Consider the following 21,893-nt stretch of genomic DNA (forward strand, 5'->3'; position numbering starts at 1 on the left):
CATATTTCATCTGGATCCATATCCAGCTCCGGGGTCTGACGCTGCAACTCCACCACAACATCCCCCATAAGAAAACTCCCTCTCTTCTCTTCCCTATTTTGTGCACATTGTTCTTTGGCGCCTGGCTCTCAAAAAATCCCCCATTTTTTTCCTTCTCCTCATATTCTGCAAAAGGTACAGGGAGTGGACTGCTGAGGACTTGGGTAAAGTCATTTTCTCTGATGAATCCCCTTTCCGATTGTTTTGAACATCTGGAAAACAGCTTGTTCGGAGAAGACAAGGTGAGCGATACCACCAGTCTTGTCTCATGCCAACTGTAAAGCATTCTGCAACCATTCATGTGTGGGGTTGCTTCTCAGCTAAGAGAATCGGCTCTCACATAGTCTTGCCTAAAAACACATCCATGAATAAAGAATGGTACCAGAATGTCCTCCAAGAGCAACTTCTCCCAACTGTCTAAGAGTAATTTGGTGATCAACAACGCCTTTTCCAGCATGATGGAGCACCTTGATAATAACTAAATGGCTCAGGGAACAAAACATGGAGATTTTGGGTCCATGGCCTGGAAACTCCCCAGATCTTAATCCCATTGTGAACTTGTGGTCAATCATCAAGAGACGGGTGGACAAACAAAAACCAACAAATTGTAACCAAATGGAAGCATTGATTGTGCAAGAATGGACGGCTATCAGTCAGGATTTGGTCCAGAAGTTGATTGAGAGCTGCCAGGGAGAATTGCAGAGGTCCTGAAGAAGAAGGGGCAACACTGCAAATATTAACTCATTCTGACTGTCAATAAAAGCTTTTGTTACTCATAATATAATTGCACTTGTATTTCTGTATGTGATAAAAACATCTGACAAACACACAAAAACCAGAGGGAAACAGATCATGTGAAAATATAATATTTGTCATTCTCAAAACTTGGCCATGACTGTACAATACCGAAAAAAAGGGGACACATCATTTGAAAAGCACCAGGAAAGTCTTAAAAAGAGCCCAAATGAAACTGGTGCAGACACGTTTTTTCGGCAATTTAAGCAGGCTTTATGGAATTTTTTTCCTGCTTCCCAGTAGACGGCATGGAATATAGAAGTCACTAGGAAGCACATTTTGCTATACAGAAAACACGCCCTCAAACAGCTCCATACAAAGGACAATAAGAATGTTGTAGATATTGAAGGAGAGGAGAAAAAAATGAAAATGCAAAAGCAAAAAAGGGCATTGATGGGTAGGGTAAAGTTGCAATTACAATAGGTAGGTTTGTTGTTTGGCCTTGCATTCTGCCATGTAAATGTGCTCAATTTATACATGGTGCCAGGGATTCAATGTTATACACATTTTTTTAAAATAATTTCCACGGGGCAGATGCTTCACTGAGCCTTTTTCTAGATTTCAAAAGTAATAGCAAATAGCCAAGCATGAAAATTGCATATGTAAAAGTACCATAGTTTCTGCCTGTGTACTTCAATGCACACATTTATACCAAAACATCAAACATATCATATATATAATGCATTCTGTATCTCCTCAGTGAGCATTCATGATCTGTGCTCCACTGCTCCACTTATGAGTTTAGCCGTCAATACAACTCCAGGTTCATGAATCATTCCCCAGTATAAATGGTTGGATATATCCCAGTGATATTAAATCTTGGTCATATTTATGTGCCTCTCCTACCTATGTGTGGATCATAAAGTGCGTGTGCTTTTATCAGACTCATCTGTCATGTTTGTTATCTATAAAAGGCACACATTTTAGGTTTATGGAATAGCATTCAGATGATGAGAATGATGATAATGATGCATTTAAAACAGAGCAATATTATGATTCAGAAAACTGCACCCCAGTCACTAGTGTGAATATGAACATTGATGAAAAAAGGTATATAGTGTGTCACAAACAGTGTAATTCACAGGAACGTGTGTGCCCGCCGTGCTGTAGCAGTTACATAACATGGCATTGGCTGGTGTATCCAAGGGCATCAAATTATATAAATGATTAAATAATTTTACTAGTGTATGGACTCTACATACAGTAGAAACTTTGTAATGACCAACTCCTATTATTATGCCCATTTCAAGGATATTTACTCCCTAACAACAATCCGTGTACCAGGAAAATGTTTGCATATTGGATCAGAGAAACAATTCTGTAAAATAGGAACTTGATGGATGACAGCCATTAACATGTCAAAAATTCTAACACATACCACAAACAAGAATGATCATTTTATGGATCGGCAATCAATTTTCATGGAAATAAAAAGTTGTTTCAGGATAGAGCTATAGGTTGAATTACCCATCAGCTGTCCAGCTTCTTGCCTAAAATCTGTCCCAGCCCTAATATAGAACCATCTTCTGACAAAGCCAGATGGGTCCAAATATACGAGCTGCAATAAAATGTAGTCTTTTACACGATTGTCCAATGCATTTTTCATTACACAAGTTTTATGATTCATAAAGTGAAACGAAGATTTATTTTTTCTAAGAATAATATTACTGTATATACTAGAGTATAGCCGACCGGGTATATAGCGAGGTACTTAACACAAAAAAATGGAAAAAAAACCTATGGACTCGGATATAAGCCTAGGGTGGGAAATGCATTGGTCCCAGCATGCCCCCCAGTATATAGCCAGAAGCCCCTTGTCCCCAGTATATAGTCTGCAGCTCCTGCTCCTAGGTATATATCCTACCACCCAGTATACAGCCTGCAGACCCTGCCCCCCAGTATACAGCCTGAAGCCCCCTATCCCCAGAATACAGCCTGCAGCCCCCTGCCCCCCAGTATACAGTCTGCAGCCCCTGCTCCCCAGTATACAGTCTGCAGCCCCTGCTCCCCAGTATACAGTCTGCAGCCCGTGCTCCCCAGTATACAGTCTGCAGCCCCTGCTCCCCAGTATACAGTCTGCAGCCCCTGCTCCCCAGTATACAGTCTGCAGCCCCTGCTCCCCAGTATACAGTCTGCAGCCCCTGCTCCCCAGTATACAGTCTGCAGCCCCTGCTCCCCAGTATACAGTCTGCAGCCCGCGCTCCCCAGTATACAGTCTGCAGCCCCTGCTCCCCAGTTTACAGTCTGCAGCCCCTGCTCCCCAGTATACAGTCTGCAGCCCCTGCTCCCCAGTATACAATCTGCAGCCCCTGCTCCACAGTATACAGTCTGCAGCCCCTGCTCCCCAGTATACAGTTTGCAGCCCCTGCTCCCCAGTATACAGTCTGCAGCCCCTGCCCCCGGTATACAGCCAGCAGCCCCCTGTCCCCAGTGTACAGCCCCTCCCAGAGGAATGCCCAGCCCGTAAGGAACATTTGGACAATCCATTTTGTCTTGCTGATTGTGCCGGTATTGCCAGTGTGCCAGTGCAATCCGCAAGAGGAGACTGGCTTTTACTTGCAGCCCTCTCCTTGCTGCCTCTGTCCGGCAGGGAGATCTCTCCTTGCTGTGCAGTTTAAACCCTTATTGTCCTTTTTTTTTTTTTTAAATTGAAAAATTTATTTATTCTTACCATACATATGAAATTACATACTAATATTCACAAAGATAACAAAGGATAACAGTCAATATTTGTCACATTCAAATTCATATAAAATCTATTTCAAACCCCATTCCCCCCTCCCACTGGTCAGCTGGTGAAAAATAGAATTCCTGAACTCAGTTCTTTCTAAATATGCTTTTCTCATAGTTTTTAATCAAAGTGAGAGATTATGCCATGCCTCCACCGAAGGAGGGTCCTTCGATCCCCAACTGCGTTTGAAACAAACACCAGCCAGGTTAATCAATCAGACTACCATATTTTCTTTCTATATATCGGTTATCCATTAATCTGAGTATAGCAGTTTGGAGAGACATAGATAAATTAATCTCCAGGGCATGAGAGATTTTACTCAATACCCATTCCCAAAATTCTAGAATTACCTGACATCCCCAAACCACGTGATAGAAGTCTGCATCCAAAGCTTTACATTTCCAGCTTCTAGAATTCATCTTAATTCCCATTTTGGACAGACTTTGTGGAGTATAATAAATTTGGTGAACAATCTTAAAATGAATAATCCTGTGGCTACCATGTATTGACCCTTTTTTGTGTTCTTATGAATTTTAACCCAGTTACACTCCCCAATAGGGCCTATCACTCTTTCTCATTTAGATTTGACAAACTCTCCACCAAGTGTCTGTATATCGTAGAAACCAGTTTTCTATTATAATATTATATTATTATTGTAATAACCAAATTTAAAGAGAACGCATCAGGCAAATTAACCCCCTAAACTAAATATATTTTCATAAACTACAGTTAAAAAGCATTGCCTCTATCCCTTCATTGTCCCTCTACATGTCTGTAAACTTAATCAATGAGGTCCTAAAGCTGTATGCAAATGACCTGTGAAATGTCCAATGAGTCATTATCATATTCCAGCTGTCCAACTTATTCATAAGTGGGAGGCACAGCCACACACCCCAGTGCTTGATTATCAGCCTGCATAATGATGTGAGGTATAATGGTGTAATGGCTCCTCCATGTGCTTCCTGGTGCTGGCGCCCCCTGCAGCCTGTGTGTGTATAGGAGAGATACAACAGCCCCAGGCAGCCATGTTATAGCAGAACATGTCAGGTACTTCTGTAGCTGATGTCTGTGTCTCACACATGTGTATAAGGAGGAACAGCATGTCAGCAGGTAAAGCACAGACACTAGCAATGCTTTACTATACATTAAAGATGATTTTATAATGATTAATAAATTGACTAGGTAAAGGCTGGGATGGGATCCTTGTGAGCGTCTCAAACAGGTAGAGGTGACAGAATTAGTGACAGAGACCTGATGACAGGTGTCCTTTAAACAGTCATGTGCTTCAATCCAAACATTAAACTTATGAAAATCCCCCTTTAGTGCATGTGACAATTGAAAATTTCGGATCCAATCCTTCTCACTTAGGCCATACGTCTCTCGTAATGAGCTAAATGATTTTATCTTGTCATGCTCCCATATTTGCGCTATCTAATCCCATGTTTCCCCAAAACACCCTGTCTAGTACTTTATCTGTTTCAACAAAATTCTCCTTAAACCAGATGGGAGACTCTACGATAAATCCTATGATGTTTAAGATTTTTTTGCATGCCTTCCAAGATTTTATTACTACATCACATAACGCCCATTTAGTAAAGGGTCTTCCTTCCCCAAATAGCTTTCCAGAAATTCAAAAATGGATCTCACTTTAACCTGAGTACTTGCTTAACCAATATGTTTCTTTCCATTTTCCCAAATGTGCCATCTGCGTGGCAAGAAAGTACCCTCTAAAAAAAAGGGATCCCTAGCCCTCCTTCTCCTATTGGGCTATACAAAAATTCATTTTCGTTCTAACTTTTTTCTTTCCCAAATTCAAAGCCATTCAAAATTGAGTCCTCTATCCATATTGGGGAGGCTCGCAGGGTATATAAAACTTGGGGTAACAATACCCTCTTTATGATCCCAATTCTGTCAGCCTAAGGAAGCAGTAATTTACTCCAACTGTTTATTTTTCCCCTTAAGGTCCCGATCAATGGTTGCAGGTTCAGCTCGTAAAATTCAGGGATATTTCCAGAGACCTCGATCTCCAGATATCGAAGTTTTCCCTATACAAAATGTTGCAACTTTTCTCCGCCCATTCTTTAGTTTCCGGGTCTAAAGGTAAAAGAACGTATTTGATCCAATATATTTCTAGTAGCCTGTATACCATCCTCATTTCTGATTTTGGTGGCCAGAGGTTCTGTAGACTGGTACTCATACAGGAATATGCTCTCACCCAACCCAAACTTTCACATAAATAGCCAAGTTTGCCCCTCTTATCTGATCTACTTTGTGGCCCACGAGATACATTAAATCAGTCTTTGTACTCATCCATTACCAGATTAAAGTCTCCCATCACCATTAATGGGGCCTTGTCAATGGTTTCCAGAAACTTCAATAGGGAATGGATCACCTTCAAAGATGCTGGTGGGGGGTAAGTATACAAACGGCAGATTAACTTTTAGCATGCCATGTAAAAAAATAAACATTCCCACATTATTAATTCGAAACTTTTCTATCTTAAAGTCGATGTTCCTATGTATAAGAACTGATACCCCCTTGAGAAAATATTGCCAAACGAGTGAAACTCTTCCCATCCAGCTCCTCCTAAATCGACTAACATATTCTTCTATCAGATGGGTTTCAGTCAGAAAGACCCCTTATCGTGCTTGATCAAGGGAGCTAAGGGGAGAGGCAGAGGGAGGTCCGATTAAGGCTCAGACCAAGAGAGGGTCTAATAGGTAAACTGTCAGGAAACATTGACAGATATAATACATTTCAGTACAGAAGTACTGCAATATTTTGTATATAAGATCAAGGTATCAGTGTGAGCTTTCTGTGTTTTCTTGATTAACCCCTTAAGGACGTAGCCATTTTGCAGGTTAAGGCTCAGCCCGATTTTTTGGATTCTAACCTGCGTCGCTTTATATGGTTATAACTTTTGAACACTGTTACTTATCAAAACGATTCTGAGACTGTTTTTTCCCCACATGTTGTACTTCATTTTAGTGGTAAATTTTGGCTGATAAGTTTTGCGTTTATTTACAAAAAAAAAGAAAATATGATAAATTTTTTGAAAAATTTGCCATTTTCGAAATTCAAAATCATTGCGTTTCCAGGCAGATAGATTTACCACCTAAATAAGTTGCTGAATAACATTTCCCATTTGTCTACTTTACATTTTCATAATTTTTGATATGTCTGGATAATTTATTTTGATGTCACGCGGCTTACAAAAAGAATATCGCTTTTCCGGATTTTCAGAATTGACTATTTTGGGGATAAATACAGTTTGGAATGAAATTTTACATATTTAGCATCAAACCCCCCTATATAATCTACCCATTTTCAAATCTGCACCCCTCAAGCTATCAGAAACCGCTTTTACGAAGATTGTTAACCCCTTGAGATCTTCATAGTAATTGAATCAAAATGGAGGTGAAATTTAGAATGGTCAAATTGTTCCCTTATACGTTCATTTAGCACTAAAATTTACACATTTCCAAAATATAAAAAGAGAAAACCCACCATACAATTTGTTCTGCAATTTCTCCTGAGTACAAAGACCCCCCACATGTGGCCGTTACTTGTTTTATGGGCGCACAGCGAGACGCAGAAGGGAAGGAGCGCCCTGCAGCTGCCAGGATTTTAGTTTCCTCATTGGCCCCTTTTGAAGGCTATAAAATTTTCGCTTTTGCGTTATTGGGGCCATGTGCCATTTTTTTTGCGGGATGAGATGCTTTTTCCATTGTTACCATTTTGGGGTTGGTATCACCTATTGTTGAAAATTTAGGAACTTTTTTTGAGGGCAGGAGTAGAAAAGCATCAATTCTGTACTGGATTTTTTACTTTTTTTTTTTTGGTGTTCACCGTATAGCCTAATAATCATGTTTTCTTTATTCTATGGGTTGATACGATTACGGGGATACCAGACTTGAATATATTTTCTTACGTTTTACTAAATTTGTCAAACAAAACCCTAATGTGGGGAAAAATCTATCATTTATGTATTGCCGTCTTCCAAGTGGCATAACATTGTTACTTTTTTGGCTACGGAGCTGGTTGATGGCTTGTTTTTTGCGGGACATGTTGTACTTTGCACCAGTATCATGTCGGAGTACACATGGTTTTTTGATCGCATTTTATAGCATTTTTTGTGGGATTGAATAGCTAAAAATCATAATTTTTGGAAGGTTTATAGCAGTTTTTTTACGGCGTTTATCGTGGGGGTTCAATAATGATTTACTTTTATTCTACGGGTTGTTACGGACGCGGTGATACTATATATGTGGGGTTTGTGTTATGATTTAGACTTTTTTTTTAGTTATATGTCTCTTTATATGTTTTGGGGGTTTTGGGCATTTTTAGTGATTTATTACTTTATTTTTTTATTGAATAACATTTTTTTTTTTACTTTTTCACTTTTATACCATGGGACATGAAGAAGCAATCTTCTGATTGCTTCTTCATGATAATATTCTGCAATACTCATGTATTGCAGAGTATTATCAGTGTCAGCCTATACACTTGCATAGGCTGGCACTGTGCCAGTAAGATGACGTCACAGACGCCATCTTACTGGCAATTCTTGCAGGTAACTCTGGGGTCCAGATCGGACCCCAGAGTTACTATAGCAACGATCGGCGCACCCCGAAAACGGTTCGGGGGGGCCGATCGTGGGGGAAAGACCCCCCAGATACATGTTAGATGCCGCGGTCGCGCTGACCGCGGCATTTAACGGGTTAAGCACCCGCGATCGGAGACAACTCCGATCGCGGGTGTTACACTGGGGTGCCGGCTATCAGTCACAGCCGGCACCCCGTCTTTCCCGATGCCGGTTCGGCTCAGATCTTGAGCCAAACCGGCATCAGCTCAGCGTCCGATATATCGGACGCTGAGCGCTAAGTCACTGAGCTCAGCGTCCGATATATCGGACGCTGAGCGGGAAGAGGTTAAAGGAGTTGTCCACTTTCAGCAAATAATTGATATTGCGTGTGTCTTGAGAAGTACAATTTTTCCCATGCACTCATCTGATACAATAAATTCCTCGATGTTTTCTAGATCTCTTTTTGATTTTATTCGCCAGGACCTTTCATTATTTACTTCCTCTGATACAAACTGGACCATAGTCATGTGATGTTAGTGAAGAACACTGCATTCATATGTTTCATCTGGATTTTATAAATCAAAAATTTTGAATGGTTTTCATACACAGCTGTTTTTGCTGTTCTTCTAATTTTAAAAAACCTACGGTACAAGAAAGCCAGTACTAATGGCTGAAGGTGAATACAGTTACTCACTCATTAATCCATTCAGCACATTCACATTTAGTAGGTAAACAGGGATAATATTACATCCCTAAGTGTGAATTGTGGCTATGTTTAGCTCTATGACACATAAATATGACTATAATGCAGCTTAAATACCAGATCCATCAAGTCACAACGAGGGATATCCTGTACCATATGAGAAGCAATTGACTTTCAGAAGTGACTGTTGTGAAGGGCATGATATTCACTAAGTACATAGCTCCTATAGGAATAGATTTACTATAAATACCCTGCAAGTTCAACTGAGTATGTAAACTATGGATTTTTGTAAAGATAAAATAGTTTTGTAAAAAAAAAAAAAAACACCCATAGAGTAAATTTACTCCAGTATATAATTAATAGATGTAGATTTTTAAAGGGGAACCTGTCACCCCCCCCCCCCAAGCCCACAAACAATACCTACTTATGTAATATGCATGTCCCCTGGATGTCCTTTTGGTATGACTATTCTTTTGTAAGCTTTAGTCAAAGAGGTGGGGCTGCTCAACCAGGCAGTCAGGCAAACCCACCCTCCTGACTGCTGTTTGCTCTGCACCCTCCATGCTTCTTACATCCCAGCAATTGCAAATCTTGTGCATTGCACAGCGGCAAATACGTGGAGCACCTGTAATGCCAGTGTCACGGGCACCCCCGCGATCCATACCACGGATCGCGGGTGCACCCGTGCCTCCGTTGCGGGAACCCCCGCGATCCATATCGCGGATCGCGGGTGCACCCGTGCCTCCCTCCGCCAGCGCACAGGTGATTAGTATTGGTCATTTCCTGTTTTGTATATAACCCTTTGTTTCCCATCATTCCCTGCCGGATCTTTGTGCCTCTTAGCCTTAGAGAAAGCTTCCTAGCGAGTATTGCTGTGTTCCTGCGTTCCAGTGTATTCCTGCGTTCCAGTGTATTCCTGTGTGTTCCCGTTCCTGAGTCCTGTGTTGCCGTGTTACCTGTGTTCCTCCCTGTTGCTGTGTGCCTGTGTTCCCATTCCCTCCTGCCTGGACCTCCTGTTGCTGACCCCGGACTTGAACCTGACGTTGCATCTCTGCCGCCTGCCCTGACCCTGTGCCTGGACCCGACTACGAGTTTGTCATCCGTTAAGGTACCTCGACCTCGGCTGCCACCGTGGGCTAGTCACACCTGGGAACGACCTAGTGGTATCCTGCCGCAGCAAGTCCAACCCGCTTTGCGGCGGGCTCTGGTGAAAACCAGGTGCCGCTAGGCTCCGGTTCCGGGTGTTGGCTAGTTACATCTCCCGCGGTGGTCCAGAGGATCCACTGATCCTAACAGTAAGATCCGGCTATGGATCCCGCCGAGGCTCCTTCTCCCAGTCAGCCTGATCTCGCCACCATCGTGATCCACCAGTCCCGGCAGATTGCAGCACAGCGGAATCAGCTAGAGCAAGTCACCACCATGCTCCAACAACTACTTGCTACCCAACATCAGCAACAGTCTCCTGAAGCGGTCGCTGCGACCCCTGCTGCCCCGGCTTATCTTCCTGCTGCTGAACCCAGGCTACGCCTCTCTTTGCCCGGCAAGTATGATGGAGATCCAAAGATGTGCAGGGGATTCATAACCCAGTGCTCCTTGCACATAGAACTGATGCCGTCGCAATTTGCCACAGAGCGGTCCAAGGTGGCATTTGTCCTCAGCCTTCTTTCCGGGAAAGCCCTGGCCTGGGCTACTCCGCTTTGGGACAGAGATGACCCGGTTGTGTCTAACCTCACTGCGTTTCTGTCTGAGTTCCGGTCTGTCTTCGAGGAACCAGCACGAGCCTCCTCTGCGGAGACTGCATTGTTGAACTTGCGTCAGGGCAACTCATCGGTGGGAGAGTACGCAGTTCAATTCCGCACCCTGGCTTCTGAACTTGCGTGGAACGATGCAGCCCTCATCGCTACATTTAAGAAAGGGCTCTCTGCGCAGGTCAAGGACGCACTGGCAGCTCGGGATCTTCCATCTACTCTGAGTGACCTCATCACCTTGGCCACTCGAATTGATGGTCGGTTTAAGGAGCGAGCTGAGGAACTACGCTCCGAGTATCCCCAAGGCCGTGTTAGACGCCTTCCTCGCCTGGCGCCAGTCTTCCAAAGGCCGCTCCAGGGTCCGCCTGAACCTTCTGCTGAGGAACCCATGCAGGTTGACCGAACCCGGCTCACTCTACGAGAGCGTTCAAGACGCCGACAGGAGAACCTATGTCTGTACTGTGCCAGCCCTGAGCATTTCATCGGTTCCTGTCCTGTCCGTCCTCAACGTCCGGGAAACGCCAGCACCTAGGCTTCTTGGGAGAAGCGTCCCTAGGTGTAAATACAGCTTCTCCACGTCTGACTCTTCCCGTGCTCCTCAGCGTTGGCACCGGTACCCAGATCCAGGTTACTGCCTTCCTGGACTCGGGCTCTACAGCGAACTTCGTGGATGCAGCCTTGGTCTCTCGGCATCACTTCCCGGTGGTTCGTCTCGAGAAGCCATTGTCTATTGCCTCGGTCAATGGTCAGATTCTCTCCGTACCCATCTGGTTTCGCACGGAGCCCCTGCTTCTGCAAGTTGGTGCCCTACATCAAGAGAGACTTTCGTTTTTTGTGCTGCCCCAAAGCACATCTGCTCTACTGCTGGGTCTCCCCTGGTTGCAGCTTCATGCCCCTGTACTGGACTGGTCCTCCGGGCATATCCTCCGTTGGGGTCCGAACTGTGCTTCACGTTGTATGCAGATTCCCCGTCCGCTACCTGTAAGGACTTCGACTCTGGCTCCCAAGTCTCTGGAGGGTCTGCCAGCTTGTTATCGGGACTTTTCGGACGTTTTCTCCAAGAAGCAGGCGGAGATTCTACCACCACATCGTCCCTATGATTGCCCTGTGGATCTTCTTCCTGGCGCCACTCCTCCCAGAGGTCGTGTATACCCTCTTTCTGTACCTGAGTCTCTAGTCATGTCCGACTACATCAAGGAGAATCTGCAGAGGGGTTTTATACGCAAGTCCTCCTCTCCGGCTGGCGCAGGGTTTTTCTTCGTTACCAAGGACGGCTCCCGTACTCTCTAGGCCAGATACGGACAAACCCTTTCTTTTGGAGGTGGACGCATCCTCCATAGGAGCTGGAGCGGTGCTCACTCAGAAAGGGCCCAAGGGCCGAACTTTGACTTGCGGTTTCTTTTCCAAGACTTTTTCTCCAGCTGAGAGAAATTATTCCATTGGAGACAGAGAACTATTAGCCATCAAACTTGCTCTTGAAGAATGGCGATATCTTCTGGAGGGAGCTCTCCATCCTGTTTGTGTGTACACTGACCACAAGAATCTTCTGTACCTCCAGACAGCCCAGCGCCTGAATCCCAGGCAAGCCCGGTGGTCTTTGTTCTTCTCCCGCTTTGACTTGCTGATTCATTTTCGTCCGGCAGACAAGAATGTCAAGGCTGATGCTCTGTCCCGTTCGTCAGATGTTGTTGGAGATGAACCAGTTCCTCGGCACATAATTTCTCCTGATCAGCTTGTTGTTGCAGCTCCGGTGGACCTTCGGCAGCTGCCTCCTGGCAAGACGTATGTTAGACCTGCTCTCAGGAAGAGGATTCTGTCTTGGGGACATTCTTCTCGTCTGGCTGGGCACCCTGGGGTGCAGCGCTCCTTGGCCCTCATCTCCCGCTATTACTGGTGGCCAGACCTGGTCAAAGATGTTCGGGAGTTTGTGGGATCCTGCTCCTCCTGTGCCCGCAATAAAGCCTCTCGTCTCAAACCGGCTGGACTGTTACTCCCGTTGCCGATACCCAGTCGCCCGTGGTCTCACGTGGCAATGGACTTTGTTACTGATTTGCCTGTCTCCTCGGGCAATACTGTCATCTGGGTGGTGACGGACCGGTTTTCCAAAATGTCCCATTTTGTTCCCCTTCCAGGTCTTCCGTCTTCTCCACAGCTTGCCAGTTTGTTCTTCAAACATATCTTCCGTCTGCATGGCCTTCCGCTTCACATTGTGTCCGATCGAGGAGTCCAGTTTGTCTCTAAATTCTGGCGTTCTTTATGTAACCAACTGCAGGTCATCCTTGACTTTTCTTCTGCTTACCACCCTCAGTCGAATGGTCAAGTAGAGAGGGTGAACCAGACTTTGGGCTGCTACTTGCGCCACTTCGTCTCAGCCCGTCAAGACAATTGGACTGACCTTCTGCCTTGGGCTGAGTTCTCTTACAATTCTCTGGACTCGGGATCTACTGGTTCGGCTCCGTTCTTCGTGGTCTATGGACGTATTCCTCGCCCACCTCTCCCGCTGTCTACTCCCTCTGTTGTCCCTGCGGTGGAGGATCTGGTGCAGGATCTCAAGGCTGTTTGGGACCAGACCCGCCAGTCCCTTCTACGAGCTTCAGACCGTACCAAGACCCAGGCTGATAAAAGACGTCGAGCTCCTCCTGTCTTCTCTCCTGGTGACAAAGTATGGCTATCCTCCAGATACGTCCGGCTTAAGATACCCAGCTATAAACTTGGGCCCCGGTTCCTTGGCCCCTTTGAGGTAATCAAGCGCATTAATCAAGTGGCATACAAGCTCCGCCTTCCTCCATCTATGCGCATCCCGAACTCCTTTCATGTATCCCTCCTGAAGCCAGTCGTCTTGAATCGCTTCTCCCAGCAATCCCCTCCTCCGGCTCCTGAGGCTGATTCTCCAGATGTATATGAAGTCAAGGAGGTTCTGGACATGAAGTTCGTAAGGGGTAAGCGGTTGTTCCTTGTAGATTGGAAGGGGTTCGGGCCTGAGGAGAGATCCTGGGAGCCTGAAGAGAATATTTTTGATCGGACTCTCCTCCAGAGGTTTCTTGGGACCAAGAAGAAGAGGGGGAGGCCGAAGGGGGGGGGGGTGTACTGTCCCGGGCACCCCCGCGATCCTCCGGGGGGTGTACTGTCCCGGGGTGCCCGCGTGCCTCCGTTGCGGGCACCCCCGCGATCCATATCGCGGATCGCGGGTGCACCCGTGCCTCCCTCCGCTGCCCCACTGCTGCTCCGGTGCACTCACCTCTCCTGGCTCCCGCTCCCGTCCGGACTGGGTCTCGCGCGCGGCCCCGCTCCCTAGGGCGCGCGCGCGGCACTGCCTCAAGATTTAAAGGGCCAGCGCACTGGTGATTAGTATTGGTCATTTCCTGTTTTGTATATAACCCTTTGTTTCCCATCATTCCCTGACGGATCTTTGTGCCTCTTAGCCTTAGAGAAAGCTTCCTAGCGAGTATTGCTGTGTTCCTGCGTATTCCTGTATTCCTGCGTTCCAGTGTATTCCTGTGTGTTCCCGTTCCTGAGTCCTGTGTTGCCGTGTTACCTGTGTTCCTCCCTGTTGCTGTGTGCCTGTGTTCCCATTCCCTCCTGCCTGGACCTCCTGTTGCTGACCCCGGACTTGAACCTGACGTTGCATCTTTGCCGCCTGCCCTGACCCTGTGCCTGGACCCGACTACGAGTTTGTCATCCGTTAAGGTACCTCGACCTCGGCTGCCACCGTGGGCTAGTCACACCTGGGAACGACCTAGTGGTATCCTGCCGCAGCAAGTCCAACCCGCTTTGCGGCGGGCTCTGGTGAAAACCAGGTGCCGCTAGGCTCCGGTTCCGGGTGTTGGCTAGTTACATCTCCCGCGGTGGTCCAGAGGATCCACTGATCCTAACAGCCAGCACAGTATGCACAGAGGCGGCTCCAAGATGCCAGGTGCACTGCACATGTGCGAGGTCTTGGGACTGTAGGAGAATGACGTGGACATTAGGAGTCAGGTCTGAGAGGAAAGATGCATGGAGCATGAATCTTAAAAAAGAAATAATAGAAATCTTAAAAAGAAATAAAAGTAAATGTAAATGTAAATGGTGCCTAGCTTTGGGCAGTGAATAGCTTGCCATACATAGTGTTTTTATGTAAAAGGAATTTTATGAATTACCTTAAAGATGGTGGCTGGTTTGTATTCGGTGCTGTGTTTATACTCGTATACATGAATCTTTAAAAATCTGGTATTGTAAATACCGTGCGAGTAAACACTTAATGTAAATGCCAGACCAGACAATGCATTTCCTTTCTTGTACAACAGAGCAAAAACTTTCACTTTATGGTAAATTAATTGAGAAGAATTAAGGAAATGAGTGACACTCTGCATATAAATTTACTATTTCAGATTTAAACCACACATTAAGTATTATCTGTTTGCTTGATTTTTCAGAAATTCGGATAATGCCATTAGATGGCTTTTACAACGACATGAAATGTGCAATACTTAGGAGATACCTTCCAATTCCACATATCATAATGTAATTCCAATAAGGTTATTTCCAGATTTTTTTTTTTTCATTTTCTATATAGAAATTATGAAATAAAAATTATAAATATTTATTCTTACAAGTACAATGATTTAAGCACCTACCTCTGTTTGCTTATCCAGTTTGCGTAAAACAACTAGCTGGATCATCCCTCGAATGTTTCCCTCCATTGACATAGATCTCCGCAGTGTTTCCATAGCTTCTCGATTTGACTTGCCGAGCAAGCTCTCCCCATTCACAGCCACAAGCTGATCATTAACTCTCAGGCGTCCATCCTATTAACAAAAGTATAAATACAGTCAGACAAGCTGTGATGACAAGTTGTATAATAAAGTTGTGTATAAAGATGGCATGCTCATCATTTCCTCATAAATGTCATCATAAACTGTTTTAGACCCATCCCAATTGATGAAGTCACTAGCACCATTTGTCACCATTGAAAATAACTTCTATAAAACTGCTCCTCAAAAAACATCTATATATTACTCACATTGCTCATCCAACAATAGCCATATGTTGCATCAATGTTGGCAGTAGTCGTTAATTGTGTCTTCTTGTGGGGAAACAGCTGGCACATGGAGTCTTGTGGGCAATGCTTTCTGGGAAAACTTATACAAATAAGCTCTGCCACCTGGAGGAAAGTGTGCAACGCTATAACGTACATACTGTTATACATGATTTCTGATAAATCAGACTGACTACTAACCCATTTCCTTGGATTTATTTGTGGATTGTATGCATGTTTTATTCAGGTATCCAGACAGGTCAAGTAGTCTCTTATACTTATATTTGTTTACCACATATACATAGATTTTACCCCATGGGTTTCTTATACATGTAAGTGCGATTGCACTTGCATTTATCTATATGAATTTTCTGATAGGGGCAACTGTGATTGCGTTTATAGCGAGTACTCCAGGGAGCACTTTTTGCTTTAACCCCTTAGCGCTCTGTGGCTGATATATCCGCCATGGAGCAAAGTGACTTAGCGCTCAGTGGCGGATATATCCGCCATAGAGCTGATGCCGGCTCGGCTCTGGATCTGAGCCGAACCGGCAACTGGAAACACCGATCGCGGGTGTGCAACCCAAAAAATGCAGCGGTCAGCTGCTATGGAATTGCTGGGGTCCGATCTGGTCCCCAGCACTGCCAGTCTGTGACGTCATCTTACTGGCAAAGTGCCAGCCTATGCAAGTGTATAGGCTGACACTGCTAATACCCTGCAATACATCAGTATTGCAGGATATTATCATGAACAAGCAATCGGATGATTGCTTGTTCATGTCCCATTGTGGAAAAGTGAAAAAGTAAAAAAAAAATGTTATTCAATAAAAAATAAAGTAATAAATCAATAAAAATGCCCATAAGCCCCATAACAAATAAAGAGACATATAACCCCAAAAAAGTCTAAATCATAACAAAAACCCCACATATATAGTATCTCCGTACGATGAACGCCGTTAAAGAAAACAGTTGAAAACTCACCATAAATGATCATTTTTACCTATTCAATCTTACAAAAAATGCAATAAAAAGTGATCAAAAAAACATATGTACTCCAGAATGATACTGGTGGAAAGTACAACATGCCCCGCAAAAAAACAAGCCATCAACCAGCTCCGTAGCCAAAAAAGTAACAATGTTATGCCACTTGGAAGACGGCAATGCAAAAATGATAGATTTTTCCCCACATTAGGGTTTTATTTGACAAATTTAGTAAAATGTAAGAAAATATATTCAAGTCTGATATCCCCGTAATCGTATAAACCCATAGAATAAAGATAACATGATTATTGAGTACAGAATTGATGCTTTTCTACTCCTGCCCTCAAAAACGAGTTCCTAAATTTTCAACAATAGGTGATAGCAACCACAAAATGGCAACACTGGAAAAAGCATCTCATCCTGCAAAAAAAATGGCATCACAATAACGAAAAAGCAAAAATTTTACAGCCTACAAAAGGAGGCAACGAGAAAACTAAAATTCTGGCAGCTGCAGGGCGCTCCTTCCCTTCTGTGCCCCGCTGTGCCCACATAAAACAAGTAACACCCACATGTGGGGGGTCTCTGTATTTCGAGAAATTGCAGAACAAATTGTATGGTGGGTTTTCTCTTTATATATTTTGGAAATGGAAATGGTAATTTTCAATTACTATGGAGATCTCAAGGGGTTAAAAATCTTCCTAAAAGACGTTTCTGATAGTTTGAGGGGTGCACATTTCAAAATGGGTTGATTATGTGGGGGTTTTGATGCTAAATATGTAAATTTCATTCAAAACAGTATTTATCCGCAAAAGAGTAAATTCTGAAAATACGGTAAATCTATCTGCCTGAAAATGTAATGATTTTGAATTTCAAAAAAGTGAAACTTTTCCAAAAAAATCATCATTTTTTCTTTTTTTGGAAAATAAACGGAAAACTTATCAGCCAACACTTACCACTAAAATGAACTACAACATGTGGGAAAAAAACAATCTCAGAATCGCTTTGATAAGTAATAGTGTTTAAAAGTTATAACCATATAAAGCGACGGAAGTCAGAATCCAAAAAATGGGGCTGAGCCTTAAAGGGGTTGTCCGAGTTTTGATAAAAAAATATATGTGGCCGGGAGCGGGCTGACTAAAACAATAAAGCTGTACTTACCTCCCGGTGCCCTCCCGTATCCAGCGCTGCTGTCGCCCCGGTCCGGGCGCCATGTAAACAAACATGGCCGCCGGAGCAGCGCTGGATTCAGCTTCCGGCCGGACACAACAACCTTCCGGCCCCCATACACAATGGTGTGTATAGGGACGGATAGGCGTACCCGGCCACGACCGGCCGATACGGGAGGGCACCGGGAGGTAAGTACAGCTTTATTATTTTAGTCAGCCCGCTCCCGGCCACATATATATATATATATATTTTTTTAAACTCAGACAACCCCTTTAAGGGGTTAAGTAAGCTCTGCCTCTAGATGGATAGGGCCTAACTTTCCTTTGTGGGAAAACCCCTTTAACAATTGTTTGTATAATACATCTATTGTTTGGTTATAACTATGATGCCTTCCATTATGACTGCTACACCTTAAAGTATCAGAATGTCAACAAGAAAGATAGTTGATTAATTTTATTGTTTAAATTTAGAAATATACCCAAAAATTATGTTATCAGTCAAAAGGAATACACACACAAAAAAAAAAATGATTACAAAAGAATTGTGCAGCTCACGTATCCAATACACATCAGATACCACCATTTCAGGTAAACCAGTTATCTTACTAATTTGTATTGGGACTTTCCAACTCTTCCTTCATTGTAAAGGTCAGGTAGCGAAGGCTCATCCTGTTCTTAGGGAGATGTTTGATGTTTGGCGTAGGTTTACAACACTTACCCTATTCATAACACATTCCTGCTTGGCTATGCTACGTGATCATCCATATGTGGTTAACAAGAGGCACGGTTGGCCATAATTTACCACTTGACAAAAAAAAAACCCCATAGAAGCCTGTTGTTTCCATGTATTCAGGGGGAAATACAAGGTTATAATGATGCTGAAAATGTATGCTTTTACGACTCCGCCTTAAAATGACAAAAAAATATGCATTGTAGCCTAGGTCCTAAAATAAGCAATTTCTTGTGTCTATCAAGGAAGAAAAGTCATTTTCCCATGTGCTTCAATTCACTGCTGCTTATTTACAAATAACTGAATAGTCTATTGACTGTGATCATTGCTTCTCCCAGAGGAGAGTGTACAGTCCATAGTGCTTCCCCCCTTATCCAATTTTACTTCTATATTGCATTTTTTAATGAGGTGAAAGGGAGCAGAACACCATTTGTTTTAAAGAGCATCTAATGGTATCAAAAACATATTCATTCAATGGAATGACTATGAATATAAGTGCAATGAATGGCTGGAAACAGATTTATATTTTGTCAGACAGTCTGGAAAGTCAATACACTGTATAGACACTGCTACTAACTTCATCAGACAAATCCACTCCAAGCTAATTAAAACTTCAACACCATTACAGTTCATCATCAGTGACTTTGTACACTAGTTCTCAGCCAAAGATCTATGAGAAGTTGAACAACAGAGCTCAGAGCTGAGCTACACAAACCAAATTGTGATCTTTTCTACCATACTCATTCACTTAAATAAGGAAGGGAAGGCATAGTTTTGAACAACATTAAAGAAATTCCACCATCAAGATCCATCATGATAAACAAGGGACACTGGCTCAGATTTAAGCACTGTGGCTGTGGTAATCTTATATATGTTATCCACAGCCTCTTGCCTCTTGAAATCAACTTTTAAAACTATGCTAATGAGCCTGAAGAACTCTGAGGGTGTTATCAAGAGACTCTTCATGCTGCAGCTTCAATGGCTGTTATACTGCCCCCCCCCCCCATTCCATGATCCCTCAGAACTCCCCCTTCTGTCTGCCTGATGTAATTCCATGTTGGGAGGAGGGAAGTGCTCCTGTACAGCCTGTGAATCTGCAGCATGGGGGGGCTCTTGTAACACCCCAAGAGCCTGTCTGGCTTATTAGCTTAATTGTAAAAGTTCATTTTGGAAGAAGGGAGTCCATTGATAACAAATGTGAGATGATTTCCTCAGTCACAATGCCTGAATCTATGAGCAAGTGGTTTATCATGCTTGATTTTCTTTATAGTTAACATTACAGAATTGTTTAGTGAGCATTTGATGATCAATTTATCAGAAACCAAATCACTACTGATCCCATGTGACTGCGGAGACTTGCATCAGATTGCAGGAGCTGCAGGCCACAGAGTAGTGTATCTATATCCTGCTGCATAAGGGTGTGTTCAATGTGACCACTTCATATATGATGTAGACTTATTTATTATTAGACACTGGCATCTTGAGCCAGTTTTCAGTGCAACAGTATTGTCTATGCCTGGAGGTGAATTAATTGGATTTGCACCTAAAATGTGCAGCTTTTAGAAATGACGCACTTTATAAATATGTCTACCAAATGTGGATTCACTTGATAAATCTGGTGGAAGTGAAGTCAAAAGTTTAGTGGGTAGGCAAAAGTCCCAAAAAGAATAACACTTATGGAGGAAATGTAACTACAATGATACATCCCCCCCTTTTTTTTTTCAAAAACAATGAATCAAATGTAGAGACAAAAAGTAAATTAAATGATTTGCACATGTTCAAAGTCTTGGACCCATCTGATTAGGGCTGCATTCATGTATAGTCTGTAGAGCGACAATACTCTGTGTCATCTGACTACTATATACTACTACATGCAATACAATGCTATTGTATTTATGGGCTGAGCATAGAGCCAGTAATGTTTTAATATAGTGTACTTGGTTATGGTGCTATAATTATAAAATTATCTTAGTTACAGCGCTGTATCTATATATTGATCTAGGATCCAGTACTGCATTTATATAGCGGGCTTGGTTAAGGTGCTTTATTACATAGTGAGTTTGGTTATGGTGCTGTATTTATGTATGGAGCTTGGCTCTGAGGCTGCATTTAAATAATAAGCCTGGCTCAGATATTACATTTATTTAGAGCATATAAGCTCTCATATGACTCATGTAACTAAACACAGTGTTAAATGCTGTCCACAACTGTCCTAACTGTCCACTAACTTTTGTGTGTACAGGCGGTCCCCTACTTAAGAACACTCGACTTACATACGACCGCTAGTTACAAACGGACCTCTGGATGTTGGTAATTTATTGTGCTTTAGTTCTAGGCTACAATAAACAGGTGTAACAGTTATCACAGGTGTCTGTAATGAAGCTTTATTGTTAATCCTGGTTATTATGACAACCCAACATTTTTAAAATCCAATTGTCACAGAGACCAAAAAAGTTTTGGCTGGGATTACAATGATAAAATATACAGTTCCGACTTACATACAAATTCAACTTAAGAACAAACCTACAGACCCTATCTTGTATGTAACCCGGGGACTGCCTGTAATACTATGCAATGCTAATTGTCAGTTAGGAGTAGTATAGTATTCTTTCTAGTTACTTGAAGAGTGGGCCCCAAAATAAGATTTTCTCAGGTGGGTCCAAGGTACTCCAGTCCAACACTGAGCAGACAGATTGATGCCTTAACCTATCATACGCATACTCTTGATTGGGCTGAGTGTGCAAGTGTTTTCAATGGGTAGAAGGTAAATGAGAATAAGTTGCTGCCAGGAATCTTATATCATCTGGGAACCAGCACCAATATTTTTAAAGATATGATAGCTAGCTGTTCAGGCCAAATTCAGATCTGATAGCCTCTCTCTTACAGTATGTGCAGTATGCAAATATTTATTTATATAGGCCCATCATATTTTGCAGCACTTTAGAGTTCATGGGGTACATATACAAACAAATTAGGACATTACAGAGCAATGACAGTTAGATCCAACAATAGGAATGAGGGTCCTGCTGGCAAGAACTTACAATCTACAGTAGGAATCATAACTAATATTCCACTGTATCAAAAATATAGTCAACTGAACCTGCTAGATTTCATTGTTGATTTGTAATAACAACCAGGTTGATGTTTACTGATATAAATTGCTATGTTTTATGTTTATGCTAACTGATTGTTATAAGCTAATCCCAAAAAAAGCCTTCAGCAAACGTCCCTGTAATGTACTAATCTTGTAGTGTTGAAATCCACTGGGTAAGTAATTACCTCAGCTAAAGAGAAACCGAAATGTACACTGTTTAATGGAAATGTCATTTGTTCAGTAAACAGAGACTTTCTTTGGCGCAGTATGTGATAAAAGCCATAAATGGGGGAGAGAAAAGCATAAAA

At 43.1% G+C, this 21,893-nt stretch overlaps 1 protein-coding gene across 7 annotated transcripts in view; it reads right to left on the reverse strand.

Moving 5' to 3' along the window:
• PARD3B (par-3 family cell polarity regulator beta) overlaps nucleotides 1-21,893 on the reverse strand; it is an 862,331-nt gene that overhangs the window by 515,177 nt on the left and 325,261 nt on the right. For all 7 annotated transcript variants that reach the window (XM_072121091.1, XM_072121090.1, XM_072121094.1 and 4 more), the window contains one exon: nucleotides 15,215-15,385. In XM_072121091.1, coding sequence (XP_071977192.1) covers nucleotides 15,215-15,385 — 171 coding nt within the window. The remainder of the gene's footprint in view (nucleotides 1-15,214; nucleotides 15,386-21,893) is intronic.

Source organism: Engystomops pustulosus, chromosome 8 (assembly GCF_040894005.1).
Source record: "Engystomops pustulosus chromosome 8, aEngPut4.maternal, whole genome shotgun sequence".
NCBI classification, from domain to species: Eukaryota; Metazoa; Chordata; class Amphibia; order Anura; family Leptodactylidae; genus Engystomops; species Engystomops pustulosus.